Below are 22,793 nucleotides of genomic sequence, written 5' to 3'. Positions count from 1 at the left end.
AGATGATCCTGTGAGCTCTGTTCCTTCCTTTATATGTTTACATTTTTAGAACTTTAATTAAAGCTGCTACATGAAGGTTCCAGGTACATTTTGTACATTCTTAATGAGCTAAATATCCATAACCATGACATAATGTGGTATTTTAAGATTTGCAATTCATTTTCAGAATTAATTTACAGCTCTAATCCATTTCCAGTCAAATAGTCCATGATCCCTTCATTTCCGCACGTAATTACTAGAATCCTGGTGCTATGGAAACTAGCTGTCTGCATGTGTGACAAAACAACTGCCTGTATAGATATCAACATAGTGCTGCTGTTAAATGCTTTCATGCTCCTAAAATAAATTACACAATAAAGTTTTAACCAAAAAAAAAAAAAAAAAAAAAAAAAAAAAACTTTCATCATTGTCATGTTTGGTAAGACTTTATTTCTTATGTGGAACTCAAAAGAAGATAATTATAGCCGAATCTCCAAGCTGCTTGTTTTCATTCAATGACAGTGAATGGTGAACAAGTGAACCCTGTAAACAAGATTCTGTTAATAAAGACTCAAATTTCAGTTATTATATGACTTGGACAAGATTTTATGACACTTTTATAGTGACCTTTTTGGAGTTAGAAAAGCAGCTCAACATCTCCTTTGGAATTTCCCAGAGGAAAGAAAGTCATGTTTGCAATGTAAATGATGACAGAATTTAAATTTTGGGGGTCAACTATTCCTTTAAACAGTGGTAGGGCCTTAAGAAATAGTCCTCTGTGTGGAGCTCAGATCGCATATTTCATTCCTCTTGGGACTCGAGAGCTTGGTGACTCTGTCAAAGCAGCCGATAGGGGTATCAAAGAACTTTAATCTCAAAAACTAATTAAAGTCGCTCTGCTTTGGATTAGCACAGTAAGGGCCTGGACAAAGGAGTCTTTTGACTTTTAAGGACTTTCTCTGACTTCATCTGTCCTCTCTCTTCTCTCAGATGGAGCAGCAGTAAATGAAGGTTGGCTGATGTTTCTGTGCTGATTGGGGCCAGCAGTGCAACTCCAGCCCAGAGGAACATGCTGAGAGATGATGTCATTGTGAGTAAAACGAGTCTCTCGTTTAGGGTGTATAAAAGATGCCCCATATGGAGAAATAAGCCTCCTGTTTTTTTTGTTTTTTTTCAACAAGCTGTTCAGAGGGCCGAGTGTTACTGATCCAAGTAACACCATGTGAAGGGAATTATTCAGAGCTTTTTTTTTTCTCTCTAGCTGTCTCACATCTCTTCTCATGGGTGTTTCCCTGGATTTGTCTTCCATGGATTTGCCAATATCCATTATCAAAGCTTATAAAGCAAGTGTGAGTCTTTATACAGTTGTTTCTTCTATTGATGTACAGGGTGTAGGTGTTGCTCCCTGAAAGGGTGTAACAACCCTTTTAATTTTATTGTGATGCAATTATGTGATTATTTTTTGTTAAAAAAAATATGTATGCATTTTCATCATTTAATTACATACTGTATTTCAAGTATAAAAAAAATAAAACATATATTCATGAAAATCATGTTGCCAAGCTTTTAAGATATTAGAGAGGATTTTCAAACCTTTAAATGTGATTTAATTTGTGGAAAATTATTAATTTATTCTACTCTTATATCAGTCATTTAAAAACAAGTTTCATTGTAAGATGTCTGTGTATCAAGATGCCATGTCTCATTTCAGTCTATGCGATCTTGACACTAACCTCACAAAATCTGATTTAGCTCAGTCAACCTGTGAACACTGAGCAAATTTTGGAGCCAAAGAACAGCCTGAAAAGGTCACTGTCTCCTTGCTGTATACCTTTCACCAGCAAGAACCCTGCAACCCTGTCCGAGGACAGGACAGGAATGGTATGAACTGGAGAAATGAAGCCTCTAGACATCCAGCATTTACATCTGGTAAGAGGAGCCTCGGGTCCATCCAATAGCTCTATAATACTGCAAACCTGTGGAGATTTGGTATATGGAATATGGGGTAACCATATTCTTCAAAATATCTTCTTTTGTGTTCAGCAGAAGAAAGAAATTCATACAGGTTTGGAACAACATGAGGGTGAGAAAATGATGACAGAATTTCTCTTTTTGGGTGAACTATCCCTTTAATAATGGCATTATAAATCTGAAATATTTCTTACTCATTTTACTCTTTTTCTGTTTTAAACAAAACTCTACACTTTTCTCTTTTTTCCCCAGGTTTAAAATAGATTTGAACGTGACTGAATAATTATGGTTACACCAAAACAAGTTTTTTAGGGTTGGGTCAGGTATAGTTCTTAAGATAACAACTGCACAGTGTGGTTTCTAGCTTGTTATTTATGATCATTAGCTGGTATAATGAATGTCTAAACAAGCTCAACCTGGTTAAAGGTGGTAGACCCCTTTGGCTGAACTGGCTGGAACCCATAACCAGTTTCCATGTTCAAAAAACCAGCCTGACCACATTAAGCTGTATAACCCGGTTTTTCTAGCAAGGTAAACATCATGTTAGTCATAGCTATGAGTCCACACGTTCAGAGAAGTGACTCCCATGATCATTTGTGGGGCACATGACTTAAATGTCATCTCAAAAGCGAAGATGAGCAGTGAAACGACCTCAAACAACAAGAAATAAGCCCAGCTGTAACCGCTGAATTTTCACATGACATTTTGTGTTTGAGAGGTTAGAGGTAAGAACAGTCTTCTTTTGTCAGAGTTGACGATTGAAAATTCCCATTTTCATGCGTAAATGTCAACATAAGTGCAGCCAGCTGATCTTTTGAGTGTTAAACCAATCTAATTTTCTTTTATCATTTTGTTAATGATCACTCTGAAATTAAATGTCTCTGATAAAGAAAGATAGCATGTTTGTTTTGATAGCATGGTGTGAAGACCACTGAAACCCAGTGAGCACATGTTTAGCATCATTCTGCTTTTTAGTGCTTTAAAAACCTTTCTGTAGTCATAAAACTTTTGGTCTCATTATAATTATTTTCACACAACAGATGGTTTAATTTAGCAATGTTTCATTTCTCTCTGATTTACTATAGATACTGCCACAGGCTAACAGTACTCTCAGTGCTAGCCATATGCTAGCTATCCCAAAGAAAACTGGTTTCATAAATGATCTCAGAGTTATAGCAGTGCTGTTTGTCTGTAAATTACTAAGAACTTCTTCTGGTTTAGTTTTACCGAATTTGGCAACTAACGGCTTCTTCGGTTCAACTCCATCCTTGACATCTCTTCAGAATCAGTAGAAGTTCCAAAGTCATTCAGCAAAAACAAACAGTTGCTAGCCTCAATTGTCTTATAATAAGAGTGGAGGGATGATAGATAATGCAGAAACAACAGTTATGAAGACCAAATGTATGACAGAAACCCTTGTTGCTTTTCCCCCCTGAATTGGCAGTCCTCGCTGAGCTAGCCGCAGTCTTTTTCCAATTACAGTAATCACTGCACAGAAGTAACAAAAATCCTGAATGGCTAGGGATGGTTTCGACAGAAGAGCTCAGCACACATGCACTGCATGCATGGACTGTGGTGAGGAGAGATTATGGTAAACGTCAAACCTACCATTAGAACCTGTCTGGTTTTCTACTCAACACAGACCTTACTCACTTGGTATATGCTAAATATGTAATTTTTGTGACATAATCCATTTCGTCAGCTGTAATGAAATGCAACATAAGATACATTTGTGAGAGCACTTTTCCAGGACACTACTACTTTACTATTGACTAAGCATCGACTTTGTGCTGTTAATAAAGATATTTATTTACCATGGTAAAACATGGTAAATAATAAACAATGATACTTTTACGTTGGTTAATGCTTAAAATATTCTCACAATTATGTAAAACAATCAAAATGAATTGGCTTGATTATAGATTAAAGTGCTATATTTATATATACACTCACACACATTTTATTTTTATTAAAATATATAAATATGCCTAACCAAACTAATTATCTTTATCATCATCACATCACATGTAAGTGGTCATACAGTATGAATATTTTTCTCATAACAATAATGTCCCCTAGTGGAGGACATTTGACATGACTGCTGAAGTCAAAGAGTAAAACTTACCTAATGCCACTGAACATTATCAGCTTAAACATTTATAAAAAAAATATATGTATAGTCTTAACTGGATTGCTGATCTCAAAAACAAAGTTTGTATTAAAAGCATGAAAAGAAAATGCTACAGATTTTTGCCTAAATTCTTTCCCCAAAGACCTCATCAATAATTTATTTAAATTACCTCCTTAGTGAAAATGAATATGCATTAAACAAGGTATTACATACACATATACCCTGGTTTCACAGACAAGGCTTAATATAGTCCCAGACTAATGTGCATTAGATGCTGTTGAGCTGTTTTAACTGAAAGCAACTTGCACTGACATATCTTAAAATATTTCACTGCTATTGTTTTGTCTCAAGATACACACCTTTTTTTTTTTTTCCTAAGGCACATTTATAAAAGCCAATTAAATGTCCTAATTGAACTAAAGCCTAATCCTGGCTTAATCTAAACCCCATCTGTGAAACGGGGACTTTGTCACTACCCTAAGTAGTCGTCTATTTCGCCTTTTTTCACCTTTGTTGCCATTGGCTTTTGGCTTGCTTAGTTGGGGACATTGAATTTTAATTTTAATTTAATATTCAACAATAATATTGATCTGCCTGCATTGACACCATTATATGAGAACTGAACTGAGCTGGATGATGACTAATCACGGTTTTCTCCAGAACGGCTATATAAATGATAACATAACTTTTTTACAACAAAAATGAAACATCACTGAACTTACTTAAGCTGGACTGTGACGCTATTTTCTACTGGAAACAAACTTTGTAGCATTATTTTCCTGTTATCTCTGTAAAGCTGCTTTGAAACAATCTGTATTGTAAAAAGCGCTATATAAACAAATGTGACTTGACTTGACTTTGTAAGCACAGTATGCAAAACTACATTTCCCAGAATGCTGTAGGATTATCCACAGGAAGTAACAGTAACATCAAAAAAAATATTTGTAGAATTGCACAATGTTATATTGTCTAACCCCCTGATAGCTCCAGAGAGAAGGGCAGAGAGACATCACTTCATGATGAAGTTGCTTTGCGGTTTTACCTTGTTATTAGCCGTTGCTGTTGGCTATTACATCTACATCCCATTGCCTAGGGAAATCCCAGAACAATGGAAACTGATGGTGCTGGATGCCACATTTCGAGGAGTTGTGAGTATGGTGAGTATCACACTTTAAACAGTCCACCAGGTGAATTAAGGAAAGGAACATTCTGATTGGCTGGAAAGATGTCTATATTCCATTCTCAACTAAAATAAGATTTTTTAACAGAATCAAAATAACAATAATAAACTTTTATACCTGCTTTGCTATTACATTTAAGCAAAATATATTCCTCATTTAATGATTTTTGCTTTTATGACTAACATCTCAGTGATATGATATAAAATAATTAGCATAAAACTTAGACCACGTCCAGTATTTGATATTAATAGAGGAGCATCTGTTTTTGAGAGACATGACCTTGATTTGCCTGTTTGATGAACTTTGACCAACTTGGCACAACTGTAGATAATACCCAAGGGCAGAATGAAATGTTCTCTATTCTCTGTCTTCATGAACTTTTCTCTCTTTTTCAATGCACCAAAAATATCACGCGAACTGCATTTCAAAACCATAATGAGGGGAACGGTTAGTTCAGTTCACTGTTTTCTGACCTTGTTGTTTTTGTAGGGAGATGTTGCTCACTCACTGGGTTTGAGCCATAGTGTCCACGTTATGAACTCCGCCATAGTCAGTTTCGAGAGTTTGGTGCCGATCACAAACCAAGAGATCCAGGCTGAAGATATCCTGTTTGATGGGGTACATGTGCGTGTATACCACCCTCCTGGACGGGAAGAAAAGCTGAGGAGAGGAGTTATGTTCATCCACGGAGGTGGATGGGCCTTGGGTGCTCCAAGTATGTCTGAATGTTACCTTATTAACCATTATACACTTTTCATGATAAATCAGGCAGCAGGAATCCCTCTTTCCTATTTTGACATTCATGGGATTATGTGTGAGTTGTGTTTTCATGTGACTGCTTATCTGCCATCAGAGTTGGGGTCATATGACAGTCTCTGCAGACAGATGGCAGCTGATCTGGACGCAGTGGTTGTGACGGTGGAGTGAGTATATACTCGCATTCATAGGAAGAGATAAATCATCTACGGTTTTGATCAGCCACACTGAGAGTTTATTTTGTGCAGTTATCGCATGGCTCCTGATGTGCACTTCCCAGTGCAGTACGAGGAGTGTGTGCAGGCCGCTAAGCACTTCCTGAAGCCTGAAGTGCAGGCGAAGTACTCGGTCGATCCAGAGCGAGTGGCAGTGTGTGGAGACAGTGCTGGAGGGAACCTGGCCGCTGCAGTGGCTCAGCGGGTACACTTCCACTTTTATTGCCCTCATTATAGTTCATATTGTCTGTTAAAGGGATAGTTTATATCCCTTTAACATGTCATTATTTACTCACCCTCATGTTGTTCCAAACCTGTATGACTTTCTTTTGTGGAACACAGAGGAAATGTAAATAATTGTTCTGATCGAATGAACGGGGACTGGAGCTTTAAGCTTCGGAAATTGACAAAAACACCACAAGTATCATAACTGTTGTCCATAATGCTTGTAAGCTTTATTTCATCATGTCCAAAGCCATACGATAGCTTTGCATATAGTTTTTCATAAAATTAATAAAAAAATAAATAAAAAAAAATCTAATGTTTTAACCACTGTTACTGATCATTGAGAATCAGATTAGTGAAATAAATCTCTTGATTGAGTAAACAAGTTTTGATTCATTCAGACCGTGATCATAAAAATTATGGCAAGAAATTCCAATTTGCCATAACTGTCTTTTTACGTCATAAGTATGACAGTATCTCATAATTTCTACTATCTCAGAATTGACGCTGTATCATCATTTTAACGCGATGATGACAATGACAGTATCTAATAATTGATGCTGTATCATCATTTCGACTTGATTATGACTTTGTATCTCTTAATTATGACTTGCTCATAATTTCGACTTTGTTCTTAGGCTAGGCCTATGTGGTGGAAATGGGCTACATATGGGTGACTTCAGAAGAAATATTTTAGATTATATTATATTATTTTTAGGTGAACTATTGGTGCGTTGTCAGAAGATTCGGACTTGTAAAAAGCGTTCACGTCCGCGTAGAACTCTTAATTACAACTTGTAAACTCGGAATTTTCAGAGAGCTCTGACTTGTTCCACGTGACCGCTGCAGATTCATTTTGGTGTTGACAGAAAAGCATAATTCCGAGTTCGTAAACAGCTCCGAGTACAACGTCATGTTTTGTCATCTCGCAATTACGATATCGCGTGAATGCAGCAGCTTCCTTTGAATGTAACAACCTTTGTGGTTGCGGTAATCAACCTGCATTTTTGTTTTCTCTCACTAGATTGGAATAGACAACAGTACTTCTGTGAAATTCAAACTGCAGGTCTTGATTTACCCAGTGCTCCAGGCGCTAGACTTCAACACAGCTTCCTATCAACAAAACCACAATGTTCCCATCCTGTATCGCAGGCTAATGGCTCGTTTCTGGCTGGAGTACTTAGACGCCGACCCTGACCTCATGCACTCCATTATGATGAACAAACACACAGCCCAAGACCAAAGCCTGCTGTCCTTGAATCGTTCAAAGCTGAATTGGACCAATCTCCTCCCCAAACGAGTGATAAAAGATTATAAGCCTGTTTTCCCGCTGACTGGCTCTCCTAGTATCTTAAAGGATGTACCGGCATTATTGGATTCCAGAGCTGCTCCGTTACTGGCGAGCGACGAGGTTTTGCGTATGGCGCCACGTGCTTACATTCTGACGGGCGAGCACGATGTTTTGAGGGACGATGGGATGATGTATGCCCGCAGGCTGGAGCTGGCAGGGGTCTCTGTCACTAATGACCATTACCAAGATGGTTTCCATGGCTGTGTGAGCTTTGCTTTCTGGCCCTTGCACTTCTCTGTGGGAATAAGGGCAGTGCACAATTATATTGCTTGGCTTGACGAACATTTGTAGGTATTCGACTTAAATGTGAGAAGACGTAGGCTACGTCTAAAATGCGTCTATTATTAGGGATTTCCACATTTCACATTGTGATGCATTCTTTTGCAGCATGACATGGTTTATATTGTAAATCAAGAAACTGAAACTGTATAATGTCTTTCAAATAATGACTAACACATTTAAGCATTTTTCTAAACTAATGTACTAAGAACCAAATGACAATGGAATTTCTCTTGAAAATATATAGGCTATACTAACATCATTAATATAAGGCCTACAAGTAGGTGTACAGAACGTTAAAGTATTCAAATTATACTTACATTTCGTCTTTACTACTGCATTCACCAAACAGAAGTCATATATCACCATACATTTCATTACATTTGTGCTAGACTTTCACTCCAAAGAGCTGCAATTAACTGAGTCATATTTCTACTGTGAAACACTGAGTGAATAAAGTAGGAACATGTATTGAAGCTGCAATAAAATGTAAAAATATTCTGCCTAGTTGCATTAGTAATTCAAGAAAGTACAACATTGTGGCGTTTCAAATATTCTCACATTATTGAATAACGATGAGAAAAATTACATTTTTGTTTGCCGTTTTATGTTCCTTTTAAGCAGTTTGTTGGAAATAAATATATGTCGTTCTATGCCTTTTGGATAATTGTGCTAATTAAGGTCCTTCTAACTTCTACATTTATAAGGAAAAACATTAAAATGTCAACATGAAAATATGTTGGGTATAAGGATAATTTCATGATTTAAATATTAAACAGGAAAGCTATTAATATATAGTAACAATGTTGCCCTCTAGCGGCTGACATGACCTACATCAAAGCTAGGCTTAAACAAAATAGAAAATCATTTGTGCTGCGTTAGACAAAACTTACATAACACATGACACAACACACCGTTTTGAAAAACAAGAAATAAAAAACTATAATTTATTTTTGTTGCTTTCTGCAATTTTCATTATTTCATTGTGGCAGTGAATAAACCAGCAATAATAAGAGGTTCTCCAGTAATTAAAAAAAAAAAAAAAAATCAAGAAACTAAAATCTGAGAGTTCAAGTAATGACCATTGAAAAGCAAAGGGAGGAATAGAACGACGCTACCAAACTATAAGGTTTGAAAATACAACACAATATCCCACTAAGATCCAAGACTCAACTAAGAAGATTTTCAATATTTGGTCAAAGCCCTACTGATAGTGTTTTCAAGCATATTTAAGGATACAGATGAAGCACTGCCTACCCTGCTTCATTATATAAGACATGAAACGGTGCAGTGTAACAGTAAAGATGTGTTCACTGACCTTTCTCAACACATACTTCTAGTTTTGGTCCCTAAAACAGGAATCACAACACAACTGCAAGACAAACACAACTAATCAGGATCAGAGTAAAGAGGCATCAATGGGTGCTAAAAGGTGCTCAGGCATACATTTAAACAACAGAACATTTTGAAATACTCGTTTTACAGTTTGCATCAAAACAAATATGATGCCTTCGAGTGGGGAAAGGGTTTATAAGATGGTTCTCTCTCATTTTGATTCTCATATTGCTTTTAAAATTAGCACTGCCTTGAATACATTCTCAGGTGACACTGAACACGCTTACATTCACTTGTTTCAGAAATCTTTGTAGATATTCTACTGATGACACAGCCAGCTCTGTCTGAACTAACAATGAACAATAGTGAGGATAAAATGAATCAGCAACTCTCAAAATTGGAGGAACATTTCTGTCATGACATATTTGTGCTTCATTATCCTTATAAAACCGCTGACAAACGTGGAATTTGAACATCTTTCTTTCAAAGCTTGAACATGACGAATAAAAAGTGACATAGCACTATTTTCTGTAAAAAAAAAAAAAAAGGAACCATCTACTGAACAAAAAAATAAAATAATTCAATATCCCGAAGGGACACCCCAGTCCTATAAATGAAAGTCAAAATGACACAGGAACTGATCACTACAGCAACCAGAAAAGGTGTCTAAACCCATTAACACTATTGGGACTAAGTGCTACATTTTTCACCATAAGAAAGTTAGTTTACATTACAGATAGCAGTGTATAATTTTACCTTCAATGAATGTTTAGATGCAATATATTCATATTTATATATATATTTAAAAATAAATGTAAAAAAAAAAAAAGAGAGACAGAATGTAAACAAATGTTAATCATTGAATAGCTTTGGGAGAGTTTATAATGAGCCATACGTGTAAGCAGACAAATGTATCACAAATAACTGTGAAATTCATTTTAAGGTTTGGGTCATCGACCATTTAAAAAAAAAAAGCAGATGTTTATCAGATCCTTAGTTCATTGTGATTACAACAGTCATGCAGTAGCATACAGTTCCTTCAAAATAAAAACAAAATATGCCATAAAGCTCAGCTTCACAGTAACTTTCTATTACAGCAGTGTGTGCGTGTGTTTGATGGTAGAGGTTGAACATGAAAAACCACAGACAAGAGTTTTGGCAAACAATTTCTGTTCGAATCGACCACTGTTAAGAGAGAGATCAGTAGCAGGACAGCTATCAACAGTCAAAATGCATCTCGAGAGCATCTTCAAAACTCTGGTCCTCATCGGCGCTGGACGCGAGGAAAGAGGCCATGGGCGAGCCCGCGGACAGGCTGAGGACCCCAGCAGCGTTCGTGCCAGCGTTTCTGACCGAAATACTGGTGAGGTTGATGCCGAGAGTGAGCCTGGTCTGCTCCAGGGCTTTCTCAGGCACGGCAAAAGCCTCCAGCTTCTTCTCCCCGTTGGCCATGTACGAGTTCTGGCAGCCCCTGCAGATGCAGTCCAAACAGGCCTTACGGTTGGAGTAGCAGGGGCACCTTTGACCCCTGCAGGTAAGAACACTTGGATTCTGGGTGGCTCGTCCACACTTGCAGCCTTTTTTCTCTTGTGTCTTTTTGTATACGACTTTAGGAGGCTGGCCAGGCAACACGCTAGCCGAGAGCAGTCTGTCCTTCGCCTTGCCCTTCGCCTTCGGTACGGCCACTTTAGACTTGACCTGAACCTTCTTATTAGCCAGGTCTGTGTTTATCTGGATATTTTTAGTTGAATCCAGCATGGCCTTGTTGACCTTCAAAACGCCTCCATTGGTGACCACGACAGGCGGCGGGGAGGGTGCTTTCGGTTCAGATGCTGTTTTCGACGGAGCTGTGGCCGCTACCGAAGGCCCCTGGATGAGGCTGGTGATGGGCAGAGGTTGGAGCATCTCGCGGTCACTCTCAGAGCGAGAGCGCTTTCGGCTCAGGCGCACTTTTCTGTGGGCTGCGGCGAGGCACGTCAGGCCCGTCTGAGGCTGTCCTGGCGTAAGGGCGCCGCTGGTTTGTGAGTGCTGACACAGCTCTGCTGCTGATTTAGTCAGTTCACAAGACACCTCCTTGCTCTTAATGTCAGATTTAAGGTCCTCTAGGATGCTCGTGTTCTCCGCACTGAGGTGCACGGATTCAGCGCTTTCGTCTTGACTAACTTTGCACTTTACAACGTTAACAGTGACACTCTTGTGTAGTTCTGAGTTACATCTCAGAGGTCCGTCGGCACTGACAGGCTCGGGGGTCTCTAGCTCAGCTGGGATCTGCTCAGAGGGTTTGTCAGAGACAGTCGGTTTGATGTCAGCAGAGTTTTCTGAGTCTGTCTCTGTTTTGAGATGAGGAACATATGCAGTGTCTTTGACAGAACTAAACTCTTCTTGTTCCTGCTTCACCCCCAGCACCTCTTCCAGCATCTTCTTGACCTCAGCGTAACCTTTGACCCCCAAGGCACTCTGCTCTGTCATGACGCACACCGAGACACACTCGCAGAGACTCCTGTAGCAGTCGATCAGAATCTGGAGCTGTTTATTCTCCTCAAATTGCTCATAGTCTTTACACCAGCTGCAGGATGGCTTCAATTGCATTTTCTTGCCTTTGCAACCCTTGCAAACACAGTGCTGGCAGGAGGAATCTTTTGGAGCAAGCGGCTCCTGAAGCAAATTTCCTAGATGAAAAGAAAACAATAGATTAATTTAAAACAATTAAGCATAACAAAATAGCATCATGCTATAGAGTGCAACAGATGGGTTATGCAAGTAAAAATCCCATTCATTTTCTACACAGGGAAATTTACTTTTAATGATAACTTATAAACCATTAAAGACAGACCTGGGAGCTACAAGGTTGTTAATCGATGGTAAATGCTTTTGTTGGAGCCATTAGACCGCATTATTTCAACTTATATTTTAAGGATTTTATTTATTGGCTGGAATTCATTGTGAAAAACTACATCGCCCATGATGATTCTGCAAAGAAATCTCCACCAATCAGGGAATCAATCTATCAATAGATTGTTAATATAACAATGGAGATATACTTCTATATATATATATATATATATAAATCTTTAATTGATTAGTCTTATATTTCTCCATTGTTTTTAATTTGATTATATCATTCGCAGTGATTCATGGGATTGATATATTTTTCCTTCATTAAAGCAGTTAAGTATACAGTCTTGAAACTTTTTTGCTTTAAATCAAAGTTTGTAATGTTGTGATTCACTTTGTCGCAGGTTGGTTTGGTTCATGACCTATAAATCTTTAAAATAACTTTTTAGAGTTAAATAAATAAATAGGAAAAAAATGGGTCATTTAAATAATAAACCAAGAAGTCCAAGTGGTGCTCACTGCAGAGCCAAATGACGTCCAGCCCCACCCCTGTGGATCTAATGGGTGGAGGGATAGTTATGGGTAGGGTTATGGTGTGGTTGGACCTTCTAGCCCCACCCATTACACCCAGAGAGAGGGAGCTGGACATCCAGAGGGGGAGCTGGACTTCACGCTCCACCCATGGCTCTGCAGCGAGCAGGCTCTCTGAAAAAGCCCTCAAAGCGTTCCTGGATGCTGATTGGTTGATACAGCTTTCCATCATATCACTGCGCAGAACCCACAGAAGATCTCTCTTTTTTGCGTAACAACGTTGTTGTGCCCATATAGATATAGATATGAATATATCTATGATTATGCCACGGACTATACGTTCTAGTGGAAGAACGCGACTCAATTTGCTTAAAATATGTTTGAAATACTTTTATTAAGCAGTAACGCTTTAATAAAATCAATAACAAACTCGACTAAGCTGCGCTGTATATTCTGAACTTATTAACGGCTGCTCCGCTGCCCGTGATGCAACGTTATTTAGCCGTGACTATATTCAAAACATAGCACGGCCTCTCGTGCATTGCTTAGTTTTAAAGGCAAGTTACTCACCACACACCAGGCAGGATAGGGAGTCTCTAAAGAAAGGCAGGACGTTGAACAGCCCTCCGTACGTCTCCGGATCCTTCGGGTCGCACTGCAGAAGAGAGCGACACGCCGACACGTACAGCGCGGTGGCGTTTACCGGGTTCATCTCAGCGACTCAGTCAATAGCAGGACAAGAGGAGCGGGCTGATCAGCTACTGAGAGCGACCGATGAACTGGCTCCCAAAGCAGAATAACTGGGAGAACACAATCAACCAGGCTTGACCCAACGCCTCAAACAAAGAGTGTAATTTGACATGACTCGCAAGCAGATGAGCGGCTTTGAGTCGTCTGCTTGTTAACATGTCAATGTTTAGAGGATCCCCCAGAGACGGTCAGCCCGGCTGCTGTAAGCGATGTAAAGCCCAGACTATAGTCTGACTTCCATTAGTGGCAGATCCCGATTAACGTTACCTCAATATGAAGAGCGCTGCACGTTTGTGATAAAGTACACAGAGATGAAGGACTGGACGATAAACAGCATTTTAGAGAGAAGCACAACAGGCCCGAGGTGTAACGTTAACGTTAGAGTCGGCGGCACGAGCTCTGCGAATAATCCGTCCACAAATAACAATAGGAAAAACAGAAGACAAAAAATCCGTTGCACAAAAAGTATGATCCTTGAAATTATCAACCACAGCGGTTATTTACAGTTTAACTGAACAGACCACACAGTCCGCTTGCTTGCTTGCTAGTTCGCTAGCTAACGTTAGCTAATACAGACTGCACTTTTCTTCGGGTTGTTGAATAAGAGAGCTTTTCTCACACTAACGCGTGCGATAGACTCCCGTTTGAGCGATTTGTTTATATAGTATTCAACTGAATTCCCTACTCTGCAAAATATTCCCATACATTAGCCCGTGCTAGAGCCAGTTGCTTATTATTCCTCTGTTAACTTTTGCATCCTGAGAGGAACAATACCAAACAAGAGTAAAAGAGCGCTTGGAATTAAACACGGCCTCCAGTAAGTACTGCCCCCTAGTGTGAGACTGTATAAAGCACACGCTACTACGAGGATCTGTGTTTTTTTTCTTTTGTTTTTTTTTTCTTTTCATTGAACAAGGATTACAAGGGATACATACGTAGAGCAAAATAATTAAACATACAATAAAATAATAAAAATAAATAGGCTCTGTGGTGGTTACACACTGAGATAATTAATTACTGTCCGTCGTAAAATGCCATAACATTTAGCAATAATCAATAAAAATATAATGATGTTGTTAATTTCCTTTATTTATTATTTGATAGTTCTGCCTGTACGCCTCTCACTTTTAAGAGTATTAATGTGTCTTTTGGACTACTTATACTAAAAAGAAAAAAGGTTTTTGTAACAGAACTAAATGACATCCCTATTGAAGATCTTCTTCAAAAGTAGAGGAATTTGGATCATAAAATCTTCAATGGTTTTACATCAGAATTTTGCTTTTATTTTTTCCTTTGTGAAGAAAGACGATTCACTGAATAAGAGAAAAATAGAGATTTACATATAGAGGGAGGTGTCCTTTACCTTTCACTTTTAAAATGCAGTAAGGAATCTAGCCTTTATTTATCTTTATTTTTTTCAAATGCATTTAGGAATCTAACGTTACATTTGTTCAAAAGCGATTCTCATTACAGCTGGGTAGCAGTTGGGAACTGTAGTTTATCATTGTTGACATTAAAATGGACTACATCTATCAAGTTCGCCTAAAAACGCAGCCCTCTGCAGTGATTGGCTCACTCACTCACGCCCTCTTAGCTAACCGAGTAGTAATTGGCTCTGAAAAGTAAGCGATTGTTGCTGATTGGCTGAAGACACCGATAGGGGTTTCCGACAGCGTCTGTCCTGTGTCCTCAGTGTAGCAGTGATGGCGACCTACACGTTAATGCGAAGTAGTCTGGGACTATTACATGGCCTAAAATGTTCTTTTAAAAGTGTTGGTCAGATTCCGTACGGCGCAGTCGCTGGGGCAATTACCCAATCGAAAGTACTGCAAAATACAAGATGCTATTCTGTCGGCCATCTGTCTGTGCAAGAGAGAATTGAGAAGAAGCGAAATGCAGCGCTTATAGGAGGAGGGCAGCTGAGGATAGCTGCACAGCACAAAAGGGTAAGTTATGAAAACCTTCTGCAGAATGAATGCAGTTGACATAAGTGAAAGCGCAACAATCCGAGAAGAGCTGCGTAATGCCTGTGCGCAGGGTAAACTGACAGCGAGAGAGAGAGTGGAGCTCTTGCTGGACCAGGACTCGTTCGTGGAGTATGACATGTTTGTGGAGCATCGCTGTTCTGACTTCGGCATGGAGGCAGATCATAATAAGGTATGTCACCTCCAAAGAAACTTCATACTGAATGCAGAAATATTCCCATTTTTCCATGTCCTAAGTTATGAAAAAACAACAGCGTTCAATGTCTTTACTCTCGAGTGAATGCAAATGCAACATTGTGTCATTCTATGAAACGGACGCTTTTACAGTTTGACAGATTTTAAAAGACTTTTAAACAACCTTTTAACCAAATATAAAGAGTTTTAAGTCAGTGCTTCTCAACCAGGGGCCCCACAATAAGCCATAAATTGTTTAAATTTATATTAACATATTATTGATTACAATACTCTAAAATTAAAATGCTACACTAAAAAAAGATGTATGTCAACACACTATTTTATTTATATTACAGATTTACCAGATGTACATACCAACTGAGATATGAGGGCCTTTATTATTGTCTTGAAATAAGTAATCTGTAATAAAAAAGGCCAGCTTTTATTGTTATATATTTCAAATGTTTTAAAATGTGCATGTTTACTAATACAGTAAGGAGAAGAGATTTGGTGACAGCTCAAATTTCGCGAAGAAAGAAAATAAAGCAGATGCTGAATTTTTAGTTACGATTTGATGTCTATAACAGCACAGTAACTGTTAGCATCACCCATTGTTATTTTTAACACTTGTAGATGAGGGTCACTAATGACACATGATCTTTGTTTTCAGTACCCAGGAGACAGTGTAGTGACCGGACAGGGAAGAATCAATGGAAGACTGGTCTATGTTTTCAGCCAGGTATGATACTAGCTTTTGACCATAGGTTTGCAACATAAAAATGTTTTATTTGAATATCTCCATTCTCTTGTCATGAGTGAAATGCTCCTCTGTCCACAGGACTTCACCGTGTTCGGAGGGAGTTTATCAGGGGCTCATGCTCAGAAGATCTGCAAGGTGAGACTGGTCAGGTTTGGATCTGACTAAAGTCTTAAAAAAAACCGCATAGGCACAATTCTGTCAAACAGTTAAATCACTGCGTTTTAATTCCTAGATCATGGACCAGGCTATGATGGTCGGAGCCCCAGTAATCGGTCTCAATGACTCTGGTGGAGCCCGCATTCAGGAAGGCGTTGAGTCCCTTGCAGGATATGCTGACATATTCTTGGTAAACTGAATAGCTGAACACAGCTATTTATTTGATACATGCACTACCATTCTCACCTCTCTCAATTCTCATTCTCTTATGCTCACCTAGGCTGCATTTATTTGATCAAAAATACAGTAAAACAGTAAAATTTTGAAATATTTCATATTTTAAAATGTAATGTATTCCTGTGAAGGCAAAGCTGAATTTTCAGCGTCATTACTCCAGTCTTCAGTGTCACATGATCCTTCAGAAATCATTCTAATATGCTGATTTTGCTGCTCAAGAAACATTTCTGATTATTATCAGTGTCAAAAACAGCTGCTTAATATTTTTGTTTGTCAGGTTTCTTTGATGAATAGAAAGTTCATAAGAACAGTGTTTATTTAAAATGGAATTTTTTTGTAGCATAAATGTCTTTACTGCCGCTTTTGATCAATTTAATGCATCCTTGCTGAATAAAAGTATTAATAAAAAAATCATACTGACCCCAAACGTTTGAATGGTAGCGGACATATATTCCAGGACTAACTCTGCACAATGGTATTTGTTCTTCAGCGGAATGTGATGGCCTCAGGTGTAGTTCCTCAGATCTCCCTCATCATGGGCCCGTGTGCAGGTGGTGCCGTGTACTCGCCTGCTCTGACAGACTTTACCTTCATGGTAAAGGTAAGAAAAGAAAAGTTTAGAGTATAAATGCATATAGCATTTGAATTGAGATTTATTGTGTCCCTGCTGGCACACCAATTTATAATGAAAAACTTGAACCTGTGTTTGCAGGACACCTCCTACCTTTTTATCACAGGCCCAGATGTGGTGAAATCTGTAACAAACGAGGATGTTACCCAGGAGGAGCTAGGTGGAGCAAAAACCCACACCGCTGTGTCGGGTAGGTCTATCCATTTAGTCTGTGAATACATCAGAATGTGTTTTATCAAGTTGTTTTTGGCATTTGAACAGTTCTTTTTTATTTTTTATTTTTTTAAGTATTTGTTCTCTAATCTGACTAAAGATTATCTTGGCTTTCTTGTAATATAAAGAGCTTTTTGTTTTCTTTCAGGTGTTGCTCATCGGGCCTTTGAGAATGACGTTGATGCCCTTCTGAACTTGCGAGACTTTTTCAACTTTCTTCCACTGAGCAACAAAGATCCATCTCCAGTCATTGAGTGCCACGATCCTCGGTGAGAAGCTATTTTTGTAAAATAATTATTTCTTTATCAACTTATCTTGACCAGCTTTTCTTGACCTGCTGCTATCATGTCGATTTGTTTTCTTCAGCGACCGGCTGGTTCCTGGTTTGGACACTGTCGTTCCTTTTGAAACCACTAAAGCTTATGACATGCTGGACATCGTTCATGGTGTATGTGCATCTTTAGTGAACAAACAATTCAAAAAGTCATGCAAAAACTCATCAGGTAGTGCTTATGATTGTCATTTCACTCTTACAGATAGTAGACGAGAGAGAATTCTTTGAGATTATGCCCAGCTACGCCAAAAATATTGTGGTGGGATTTGCCAGGATGAATGGTCGGACTGTAGGCATAGTGGGAAACCAGCCAAAAGTGGCATCTGGTGGGTGATTCTTTTATTTCATTTTATACTTTTATTCACACATTAAATATATCAAAAGTAAAGACTTTTACATTGTTACAAAAATTATATTTCAACAATTTCAATTTATCAAAGAATCATCAAAGAAGAAAATGACCATGGTTTCCGCAAAAATATTAAGTAGCACAATTGTTTTCAACAAATGTTTCTTGAGCAGCAAATCAGCGTATTAGAATGATTTCTGAATGATCATGTGACACTGAAGACTGGAGCAATGATGCTTAAAATTCAGCTTTGCCATCACAGGAATAAATTACATTTTAAATTACATTACAAGAGAAAGCAGTTATCTGAAGTTGTAATAATATTTCACAATATTACTGTTTTGCTACATTTTCAATGAAATAAATGCAGCCTTGGTGAGCATAAGAGACTTATTTTAAAACTTCTGAACAGTAGCGGATATTACATGTAAAATATTCTTACATATTACATAAACATACATTTCACATTATTTGTTATGTCCTTTTTTTTGTTGTATATTTTAGGCTGTTTGGACATAAATTCATCTGTTAAAGGGGCTCGCTTTGTTCGTTTCTGTGACGCCTTCAACATTCCCATCATCACATTTGTGGATGTCCCTGGATTCCTGCCAGGTGTCTGGAGACTTTTTATTATCCTAACCTTAACTTTGCTGGGGGGGGTTTCGAAATCATTTTAGCCTAAATCACCAACATGCATTTCCCTTTTTAAATAAAATACTGACAGAAACGTTCCGTGTTTCCACAGGCACAGCTCAAGAGTACGGAGGCATCATCAGACACGGAGCCAAACTGCTGTATGCTTTTGCCGAGGCCACAGTTCCAAAAATCACTGTCATCACTAGGAAGGTAGGAGGCAGAATGATGCTTGTGCGTGTGGATGGTTCTAACTAGCTTGTCTGCTGAATCCTGTGTGTCCTGTCTTCAGGCATATGGAGGTGCTTATGATGTGATGAGTTCCAAACATTTGAGAGGAGACGTCAACTATGCCTGGCCATCCGCTGAGGTCGCAGTGATGGGTGCAAAGGTAAAACTGAAGACTAATGAGCTGAAACAAGTGTTCTGGCCAATGCACTTGCATAATAAATAGGCATTGTGGGTGAATTATGGGGCTTTCTAGTGCATTTATGAGATATATATATGGCACATTTATATATATATATATGGCCCCATATAAATAGATTTGTGCTAGAAGCTAGATTTAAGAAATTCTTTATCCTGTAACCAGTGCAGAGTAGTATCAGATGGACATGAGAGCGTTCAGAGAGCTTCAGCCCAGATATACTCTTACAGCAGCAATGATCACTATGCTTGGCTCTCTTTAGTGATTAAGCTGCTTGTGAATGTCCCTTCTACTCGTTTCATTCCTAAGCTGGAGGCTCAAAGCTGTGAGTTGAGTAACAGGTGCTGCTGACTCAGAGTTTGGATAGCACAGGTCATATCATATGTTGACTGTTTAAAGTACAAACTAACATACTATAAATATTTCTGCTGGGTGTTCATTAGTGACGCTAAAGCAACAATGATGCTCATTGATATTCCTATAATGAATTAGCCATAATATATATATATATATATATATATATATATATATATATATATATATATATATATATATATATATATATATATATATATATATATATATATATATATATATATATATATATATATATATTTTTTTTTTTTTTTTTTTTTTTTTAGTTTGGGGCCAGTAAGAGTTTAAGGATGCATTAAATTGATCAAAAGTGACAGTAAAGACATGTATGTTACTACATATTTCTATTTCAGATGAATTGAAAATAATAATTAATTGAGACATATTATCAGTGGTATCTCCACAATATTTTGCTCACTGAATCTACACTACTAGTCAAAAGTTTGGAATAATTAAGATTTTATATGCTTTTAAAAAATATCTTATGCTCAACAGCATTTATTTGACCAAAAGACGGTAAAAACAGTAATTGTGAAATATTCAAATTTATATTCATCAAAGAATCCACAAACACTGTTTTTAACATTGATAAGAAATCTGTTTTTGTGCAGCAAATCAGCATATTAGAATAATTTCTTAAGGATCATGTGACGCTGACAAATTCAGCTTTGAATAAATTACATTTTTGAAATGTATTACAACAGAAAACAGTTGTTTTAAATTGTAATTTTTCACAGCATTTATTGTTTTTACTGCATTTTTTATCATATATTTTTGATAAATGCCGCCTTGGTGAGCATAAAATACATTTAAATTTCTCAACAAAAAAAAACACCTTCCTGTTGCGGTGTAAACCATTTGTTTTAATATAAGACAATTTTAAAAGTGATTTTGGTCATGAAATTACACACACAAAAATCACAATCAGTCAGTATAAATTTAGGTATTTCTTCGGCTCCAAATGATTCGCAATAACTGGACAAATCATGAAAATAGATTGAAAGTGTGAAACCCTATATTTATGTAATGTGCTACATAATACATCATTTCATTTTTAAGGGTGCAGTTCAGATCATCTTCAGAGGAAAGGAGAATCAAGCCAAGGCTGAAGCTGAATATGTGGAGAAGTTTGCCAATCCCTTCCCCGCTGCTGTCAGAGGTGCACAGAACATTTTTATTATTAACAGACACAATATACATTAATCTTCACAGTGCCAGTGAGGCTTGTCATCACTGCAATACAGATGTGCTCGGTTCTCCTGCTACATGTGTGTGTAACATTGAATGTGTTTCACAGGCTTTGTGGATGATATCATTCAGCCCTCAACCACACGCAAGAGGATCTGTAGAGATCTGGAGGTGCTCGCCAGCAAGAAACAGACCAACCCCTGGAAAAAACACGCTAACATTCCCTTATAAATCTCAACACTAATTTTATAGCATTTCACAACTGTGGTTAGACTGGAGAGAATATCATGTTTTTACACATGGTTCCTTGTGCCTTATTCCCACTCGTATGCATTATGTCGCTATTTAAACATTCTCAAGTCAATAAAACACTCCCACGGTTCATGATTACATATTTGTTTATTTATTTTCTGAAAAAGTGAGTTTTCCATAAGTTCACTGAAGAAAAGTTTTAGAACAGTTTTCCATTAAAAGGGAAAGTGGTACATCATTTCTAGGTCGTACAAAAGAAAACCATTTTATATTGAAAATGTACAATTTACAGGTACACTAGCAAAACTAACCGGGGCTCAGGGTGGGGAGTAATGACGATCATGGGAAACTCGTGTTCTTGACAGTATAACATTTCACTTTATGAGAGCACAGGACCATAGAGCACTTCAACAGAGGCAATACTTGAATGGGCCTCGCTCAACACATGGCACAACAGCATCTGCTGTTTGACCCGGACAAGAGTAACTTGATGAAAACCCTGCCGTATAGACATTTCACACAAATAAACCTCACCTAAATCTACTGGAAATAAAATACTGACCATTCAAATGTTTCTGAAAGCCAAAATACACAACATGTAATGCCCCCTTCAGGACAACTGTGTCACACACAGAGATTTTTTGGCTCTGACAATATTAACTGCATTTTTAACACTCTTTTCTCACTTTCCTTTGTCATTTACCATAATTATGCCTATTGAAAACTGTTAAGTGTTATTTATGTATATGTAAATTAGGCCGATTGAAGATTTACCAATGTTTAATACTGATTTTTTTTGGTGGAAGAATCTGTTAGTTGACCTGATATTAAAAGCGACTTCATAATCTAACTGTACAGGGCATCTACATAGTAGGATGGATAAACACAAATATGTACATCTTGAACATATGGGACCGTACATTCTTACATGATAGATCTGTACCATGATGTAAATCCCATCCAGTGCGATTCAGATGAGCTTATGAAGAACCTGTTTGACAGAACAATTCACCATATGTGACCTGATTGGACTGTTAAAATAATCTGTGGATGAATAAAAGCTTCTCTGTGACGTCTGATAAAAGAGTGGAGAGTTCGCTCCTGAATCACTTAACCTCATCACCAGTGCTTCGGCTCCTTTGTGAATGTCTCTTTCATGTCTCTTGATGGCAAAGCTCTTTTTCCAGCTGTTGTGGCACCTCAGAACATGGGCATCGTGAAACCCTGAGAAAAAAATTTATATATAATAATAATCAGGTGATAATTGGGACTGCATATTTTGGGTACATTTTTCATTGTGCTTTTTCTGAGATAAATTGTGATTTAAAAAAGTTTTTTTGTCTGTAGGGCTGCACGATTTGGCAACATTTTGTGATTATATATCAGTATGACTATATTATAAATCTAATAATATATTATTATTACTAAATGATAATATTAAAATAAATATTACCATTGTAATATTTTGCTGTAAAATATATTTAAGAAAAATATAAGTTCAGCTGTAAAATTGCAACACTAGTATTTATGGCTGTCTTGA

At 37.7% G+C, this 22,793-nt stretch overlaps 4 protein-coding genes across 8 annotated transcripts in view; 2 read left to right on the top strand and 2 right to left on the bottom strand.

The window, feature by feature from the left end:
• Positions 1-2,499: 2,499 nt before the first annotated feature.
• nceh1a (neutral cholesterol ester hydrolase 1a) lies at positions 2,500-9,038 on the top strand. Of its 4 annotated transcripts, none has more exons than XM_079877424.1 (6): positions 2,500-2,675; positions 5,066-5,238; positions 5,752-5,977; positions 6,116-6,185; positions 6,267-6,438; positions 7,483-9,038. In XM_079877424.1, exons 2-6 carry the CDS (start codon positions 5,098-5,100, stop codon positions 8,098-8,100), a joined length of 1,227 nt encoding a protein of 408 aa, XP_079733550.1. In that variant the 5' UTR covers positions 2,500-2,675; positions 5,066-5,097; the 3' UTR covers positions 8,101-9,038. The 4 variants fall into 4 exon arrangements, with proteins under 4 accessions (XP_079733550.1, XP_079733552.1, XP_079733551.1 ...); XM_079877426.1 differs by having other exon boundaries at positions 2,547-2,675; positions 5,175-5,238; XM_079877425.1 differs by having other exon boundaries at positions 2,554-2,675; positions 5,135-5,238.
• Positions 9,039-10,283: 1,245 nt separating this feature from the next.
• On the bottom strand, positions 10,284-14,314 carry msl2a (MSL complex subunit 2a). Its single transcript, XM_079877423.1, has 2 exons — positions 13,360-14,314; positions 10,284-12,092 (listed from the first exon to the last, which is right to left on the bottom strand). Exons 1-2 carry the CDS (start codon positions 13,499-13,501, stop codon positions 10,642-10,644), a joined length of 1,593 nt encoding a protein of 530 aa, XP_079733549.1. The 5' UTR covers positions 13,502-14,314; the 3' UTR covers positions 10,284-10,641.
• An 857-nt stretch (positions 14,315-15,171) lies between these two features.
• Positions 15,172-21,391, top strand: pccb (propionyl-CoA carboxylase subunit beta). The gene is made up of 15 exons (XM_079876151.1): positions 15,172-15,485; positions 15,577-15,696; positions 16,369-16,437; positions 16,537-16,593; positions 16,691-16,804; positions 17,342-17,452; positions 17,564-17,672; positions 17,844-17,964; positions 18,062-18,143; positions 18,232-18,355; positions 18,883-18,990; positions 19,124-19,224; positions 19,304-19,402; positions 20,873-20,972; positions 21,111-21,391. Exons 1-15 carry the CDS (start codon positions 15,243-15,245, stop codon positions 21,230-21,232), a joined length of 1,680 nt encoding a protein of 559 aa, XP_079732277.1. The 5' UTR covers positions 15,172-15,242; the 3' UTR covers positions 21,233-21,391.
• stag1a (STAG1 cohesin complex component a) overlaps positions 21,382-22,793 on the bottom strand; it is a 46,487-nt gene continuing 45,075 nt past the window's right edge. The window contains exon 34 of one of the 2 annotated variants that reach the window (XM_079876150.1): positions 21,382-22,477. In XM_079876150.1, coding sequence (XP_079732276.1) covers positions 22,454-22,477 — 24 coding nt within the window. In that variant the 3' untranslated portion in view covers positions 21,382-22,453. The remainder of the gene's footprint in view (positions 22,478-22,793) is intronic. The other variant, XR_013821727.1, reaches the window with a different exon arrangement.

Source organism: Squalius cephalus, assembly GCF_949319135.1.
Source record: "Squalius cephalus genome assembly, chromosome: 7".
In the NCBI taxonomy this organism is placed as follows: domain Eukaryota; kingdom Metazoa; phylum Chordata; class Actinopteri; order Cypriniformes; family Leuciscidae; genus Squalius; species Squalius cephalus.
This window is presented reverse-complemented; position numbering and strand designations above follow the sequence as displayed.

Excerpts from the sequence above, each read along its gene's own strand:
- nceh1a (XM_079877424.1), top strand. The coding sequence starts at position 5,098 with ATGATGAAGTTGCTTTGCGGTTTTACCTTGTTATTAGCCGTTGCTGTT. Across the intron at positions 5,978-6,115 it reads ATGGGCCTTGGGTGCTCCAA|AGTTGGGGTCATATGACAGT; the intron begins GTATGTCTGAAT and ends ATCTGCCATCAG. Across the intron at positions 6,439-7,482 it reads CCGCTGCAGTGGCTCAGCGG|ATTGGAATAGACAACAGTAC; the intron begins GTACACTTCCAC and ends TTCTCTCACTAG.
- msl2a (XM_079877423.1), bottom strand. The coding sequence starts at position 13,501 with ATGAACCCGGTAAACGCCACCGCGCTGTACGTGTCGGCGTGTCGCTCT. Across the intron at positions 12,093-13,359 it reads CCTATCCTGCCTGGTGTGTG|GAAATTTGCTTCAGGAGCCG; the intron begins GTGAGTAACTTG and ends CTTTTCATCTAG.
- pccb (XM_079876151.1), top strand. The coding sequence starts at position 15,243 with ATGGCGACCTACACGTTAATGCGAAGTAGTCTGGGACTATTACATGGC. Across the intron at positions 16,438-16,536 it reads TGGTCTATGTTTTCAGCCAG|GACTTCACCGTGTTCGGAGG; the intron begins GTATGATACTAG and ends CTCTGTCCACAG. Across the intron at positions 17,453-17,563 it reads ACTTTACCTTCATGGTAAAG|GACACCTCCTACCTTTTTAT; the intron begins GTAAGAAAAGAA and ends CTGTGTTTGCAG.